The 5,486-nt window shown below is 39.5% G+C and overlaps 1 protein-coding gene across 4 annotated transcripts; it reads right to left on the bottom strand.

The window, feature by feature from the left end:
* Nucleotides 1-1,291: 1,291 nt before the first annotated feature.
* LOC114429360 (uncharacterized) lies at nucleotides 1,292-4,948 on the bottom strand. Of its 4 annotated transcripts, none has more exons than XM_028398234.1 (3): nucleotides 3,826-4,559; nucleotides 1,544-3,680; nucleotides 1,292-1,453 (listed from the first exon to the last, which is right to left on the bottom strand). In XM_028398234.1, the coding sequence occupies exons 1-2, from the start codon at nucleotides 4,149-4,151 to the stop codon at nucleotides 1,550-1,552; spliced, it is 2,457 nt and encodes an 818-aa protein (XP_028254035.1). In that variant the 5' UTR covers nucleotides 4,152-4,559; the 3' UTR covers nucleotides 1,292-1,453; nucleotides 1,544-1,549. The 4 variants fall into 4 exon arrangements, with proteins under 4 accessions (XP_028254035.1, XP_028254036.1, XP_028254033.1 ...); XM_028398233.1 differs by having other exon boundaries at nucleotides 1,295-1,415; XM_028398235.1 differs by lacking the exon at nucleotides 3,826-4,559 and adding an exon at nucleotides 4,919-4,948 and having other exon boundaries at nucleotides 1,292-3,680.
* Between the last annotated feature and the right edge of the window lie 538 nt (nucleotides 4,949-5,486).

Here is a 5,486-nt window from a genome sequence, read left to right as displayed (position 1 = left end):
TCTGTGTGTGTGTGTGTGTGTGTGTATCTACACCTGCTACGTGAGCTGCACACAGCCCAACATGGCCGACACTTGCCTGACTGACAGACGGTCCGGCCTATGACAGCCAGGTCCACGGGCACTGAAGGGGACATCTGATTGGACCCTTGGACTTGATATAAAAACCGTGTAGCGCGATTGACGGTCAGACCCTCCTTCATCAGCTTACGAGAGGTAAGACGCGGTTTGCTCCTCCTGCTCGTTGTTAGCTTCCTAGCTTAACATATTCATGCTGATAATGTTGCTACATGTTTAAAAACGTTTCATACAGTGGTGTTATTGTGCAGTGTGGAGATAATGTGGATGTGCTGTGTGTATTTGTCCAATAACCTGCTCTGCTGTGAGTCTAATGGTTGGCCTGTTGAACATGTGCTGAGCTCTGTTGATGGAATGTTCTGGAACAAATGTCTCTTAAAGCTCTTCTCATGGTGTTGGCTGCTTTTTGGAGGTTATGGTGTGTTTTACAAACGGTCTGTGCCGTGCTGGTTTGTACAGACAGGCGTGGCTGTTAGCTTGTGGCTGTTAGCCTGGGGCTGCTAGCCTGGGGCTGCTAGCCTGGGGCTGCTAGCCTGGGGCTGCTAGCCTGCTAATGGAAAAGTACTGTGGCTCATGTTAATCAGGTGCTAAATGGAGCAGGGCTCATTCATTTTAACAGTGAACTGAGAATATAAGCATTGCTTAATAATGGGACATTCTACCGAATGGGTGCCATTTGCATGTGATAATTCTTCCAAAATAAATATTTTTTTTTATCTTTTTTCAAGACGCAGTCTAATAATAAACATGCTTAACTATTCAAAATAAATAATGGTCCATCTCAGGGACATTTATTTATTTTTTTACAAGGTATCTAAGCAGACAATGGACGCATTTTCCTCAGTCCTGTTACGGAAACTCTAGTGTCTTTTAAAAAGCTGTTTTTAAATCATATTCAAATATCTCTTTTGTTTTGCCCTCATATAATCAATCAGTTTTAGGAAATGAATGGCCATATGTTAAATTATTTATATTTTTGCCAAAAAATAACTTTGTATGGACCCAAGTTGTACTTGTTTACAAAACACAACGTAATTTTTAATATAAAAAAAAATCCCCAAACACAACTTTGCTGATTTTTTAAAAATTGTGCCATTTATTAAACTGTTTTAAAAACACTGTATTCATTTCATTTAAAAAGAACTGGTTATACAGATTTTTTAGAAAAAACTATCTGGTAACAGGAAAAAAACATGTGTAACAGGAATGAAGTCAGGTAACAGGAATTAAAGAAAGATAGAGTAAAAAGTGTGATCATAAGATGGTGGGATGGTGGGACAGATAGTGTGTTGCTCCTTTCTGCAGAAAGCTGTTGGTAGATGTTCTACTATTGTTCTCTTCTGCAAAAGAAGAAGAAGTCTTAAGATCCTTCCATTGCCTACAAGTTAAAAACATTTTTGGTCAGGATGCAGCAACTATCAAATAGTGGTCCAGGTAAAAGTCATGACAACAAACTTCTTAGTCTAACCTTTTTTTAAGAAAACTTCTGTAGTTTTGCCCACACTTCTTTTTCAATTTCCATGTGTCGACCAGTGACTGGTTTTGTGGGAGGGATGAGAGATACAATGTCCTCAAAGAGGTACCACATAATGTCTTCCCGCGCTGGCCAGAAAAATCTGTTCACTCCAATTTTCTGCATGCAACGCACTTGTATGTGTGTTTCACTTGTGTCCATGATGATCCCAGGGTAAAGGTCACCTTCATATTTCAGGACACACCATTTTCCTACAACATCAGGGTTTTGCCATAGGACTTCTGTGTCTGTGAGAGTTCCAGGAGCTGCCTGCTGATTGAACACGAAATGCTTTGTGTTGAAACATTCACACTTAAGATTTTGTGTTTCTGAGCACAAACAGCTGACATCCCTGTACATTAGTTTGCCATGAGTTAGGGTTACTGCCTGATGCATTCTCATGGTTGATGGAATTGGTGGCACGTTGTTGGGCATCATTGAAACTGCTTTTTCAACAGCTTCCTCTTTGACAAAAAACAACTTTATTGTTGTGTCTGTCTTTTGCAACGCAGAAAACAGCTCTGCAGCATCAGGAATATCTGTCCCTTTGCTGACCAGACTGTCAGCCCTTCTCTTCAGTGCCCCTCCCACACCATCTGGGGCACCCTTCCCATGGCTTGCTTCAAAGAAGTTCCATGTGCCAGCAGCGAATCCTCTTCTGAACAGCTCAGTGCAAAACAGGAAAAAATTTCCACGCTGTTTGTACTGAGTACAAGGGCCATCACTGTAAAAGTGGATAGTAGAGACCTCTGGATGTGCACTTTGTAGGTAATCAAGCACTGGTGACAAATACTGCCAGATAGCTGGTGGGCCTTTTTGTCTTGAAGGTGACACTGTACAGAAGGACATTGGCTGAGGCATTGCATGCATATAAAGCACACCTGTGTGCAGTGTTGCCTGCTGGTGGGATGCTCCAAAGTGCACTGCTTGAATTTCTGTGCTGTACTTGCAGAGGTAATTCTCAGAAAAATCAACATGAATTAAGCATTCATGTGCTTTCAAGCCATGCCTCAGTGCCCTGTAATGGGAAAACTGGTTGTTGATGTTGAACATGTGTCGTTTAAATCTATGCAGAAGAAGATTCATCTGTTCCAGTAGTTCTTCTTGTGTGCCAAGTAGCTCTTTTTTGATTGTGATTTTAGATGTTTTGCCATTGGGGTCATTCTTGTGCTCCTTATCCACAATTGCCCACTGGAGATAAGACACTTGACTCTGTGGATTATACTGGCTGGACACTGGGCAGGAAAGATCTTTGCACTCAGCGCACTGTCCATACATGCACTCAATACTGTGTGTGTCACATGTGATGGCTTTCACAAGATCATCCAGGTTGACTGTGTTGATCACTTTCAACTGGTGCAGCTTCTGCACAAGAAAGCCCAGATTCTCATGCATCTTGCACATGCATGTGTCCCGATCACTCAGAGTTGGATGAGAAACCCAAAAAGGTCGGAGCAAACAAAAGAGGGAGTAGGAAATGGAGCTTTTATCTTCTGCCAGAAACTTCCTGTGCAAATTTTTCATCGTATCAGACAGGAAACGTTTTTGTTTTCTGTTTTTCTTTTGAGTGATGGTCTGCTTCTTCCCAGTTGTGATGCGACTCACATCATCTCTTAAATAGAAATCTCTCACCCTCTCTATTAGACCAGCTGCAATCCTGTTGTTTCGCTTCCGATCATAGGTGAAGTTAAACCTCCCCTCCTTCTCATGGTTCCATCTTTTCTTTGAAAAGCCCAATGAGTTTAAAGCAAAACGCTGTAGTCTGTACTTTTTCAAAACTTTTCCTGTTACTATCTTTGCGATGATTTGCCTTTCCTTCTCCCCCTGTGCTTTTGTGTACTTATTTCGGATGTCCTGTACAAGAGCCTCATGAAACAAAAGGGTCTTCTGAATAGCTTCACGAGGAAGCTGTCTCATCTGTTTCTTAACCTTTTTACGTGGAGATGGATTATTCTTTTTCATGCGCTGGGTTTGTTTCTTGTACTTTTCTGTTTTTCGAACTTGTTTTTTCAGAAGCATCTGCAGTTCTTGAATTTGTTCCTTAAGCTTTTTAATTTTTTTTCTGCTTCTTCTCCTCCCTTCATTTTGCTGCCTAAAACCCATCATGAGAAAAACATTAAATGTTAACAATTTAATGAGAGTGCATTGTATATTTAATTATTACACATTTGACAAATACACTTGCCAAACCATACACATAATGTGACAGGAGCTGTGTTCAGAAACTAATATTGGACCTGGAAATTCTTGGCTGTGGATCTGCAGGGTCAACTGGTGATACTTGGGGGGTGTCTGGAGGTGTAATGATGAGTTCTTGAGCTTCTTTTCTTGCTTTTAACCTATGATAAGTCTCCCTCCACTTTCTGCGTCGTCTGCGCTTTTCCCTCTCACTGACATTATAGATTCTTTTCTTCTTGCCTGACTCTATGTCACTCCTGTACTTGTCATGTTCTTTCTGTAAATATTTTTGTCGCCTCCCTGGGTCTGCATCACGTCGTGCACGATAGCGCCGCTGCTTTTCTGCAGCAGTTAATGGTGGATTTTTTCCCTGTAAGAATAGCATTTATATTGTCAAACTGACCTTATGTGTAAACTAAAGCTTACTAACTTAAGCTGGGGACACACTACACAGTTTTTTTTGTCTGATTTCACCCTTAATTCCCTGTCAGGTTAGGGTTTGGGTTACACTACAGTGGTGTAGTGTGAACTGTTCACCAACCCAACTGCAAACATTTCATGTCAATGAAAAAGAGAGGGTGTGACATGGGAACTAGTGCCAGAAGATGACGGGAAGTAGCAGGAATATTAAAATAACAACCGACTCCTCCATGATTTGATCCAAACCAGTTTTTTCTTCCTAATTCTTCCTGATCTTCTTCTTTGAGTTTGTTGGTGGTTAGCAAACAACAAATTGTCACATTACTGAATACTGGGGAAGTCATGTATTGTGTCCCCAGCCTTAGTATTCAGGTCAACAGTATCAAAAAACTGATATAAACCTTAAAAAATCAATTAAATAAAGGGGGATACTCACTCCTGTTACAGTAACACAGTCCTGTTACTCACTATATCAGTAACAGGACTGAAAGTAACAGGACTGAGTTTTTAGCAAAGAATTAGCTAAAACATGAAATATAGCAATATGGCGTCCATGCTAGCAGCATGAGGACATCTAGCACATCTACTAATTCACCAAAAATATGTATTTTTTTAAAATAAAAACTAACATCTAACAAAAAACAAGGTAACAGGACTGAATGTTTATATTGACCGTCTCAGCCACAGTTAAAATATCATCAAATATACAGAAAAGAAAAAGAGAGACCTTACTTTTGGTCTGCCCATTTTCCTTAGAAGAACTAGATAATGCAACTTCCTGTTGACCATGTGACTTGTGGAATGTTCCAATTTTTTTATAGAGGGGGATGTGTTAGGGTAACAGGACTGAGGTAAAACATAGGGACATGACTAAAATGTATATTTTAACTACAGTATTATAAATTTATTAAAAAAAACATCTTTAAATCAGAGATGGAATATAGAGTCATACAAAAATGTAAAAAATAAAACATTTCTATTTGATTTTAATTATTATATTTCATGGTACACTGTTGTATTAGAGACTGGGGACACACACAATGTGCTAATTTTCACTAGGTTTAGTAGGTTTTTTAAATAATTGCAATTATTTATATTAAGCTGGCAATCAGGTCAAGGTTCAAGACAATTTCCTTAACAATAAAATGTGTTCTATAGTCAATTTTAATATATATTTACACAAATAATCTCATGGGGACGTAAATGGCACCGATTTGGTGGAATGGCCCTATTACTGAAGCTCTGTAATGATGTGGCAGTTTCATGCTGTCTTCTCTCTGCATATTGCTAATATTAATTA

Source organism: Parambassis ranga, unplaced genomic scaffold, assembly GCF_900634625.1.
Source record: "Parambassis ranga unplaced genomic scaffold, fParRan2.1 scaffold_118_arrow_ctg1, whole genome shotgun sequence".
Lineage (NCBI taxonomy): Eukaryota > Metazoa > Chordata > Actinopteri > Ambassidae > Parambassis > Parambassis ranga.
Note: the sequence above shows the minus strand (reverse complement) of the source record. Positions and strands in the feature narration are given on the sequence as shown.

Bases quoted from the DNA above. Each gene is read 5' to 3' on its own strand.
- LOC114429360 (XM_028398232.1), bottom strand. From the start codon at position 4,151: ATGCTATTCTTACAGGGAAAAAATCCACCATTAACTGCTGCAGAAAAG. The intron at 3,681-3,825 runs GTCCAATATTAG...GATGGGTTTTAG, and splicing joins CCACAGCCAAGAATTTCCAG to GCAGCAAAATGAAGGGAGGA.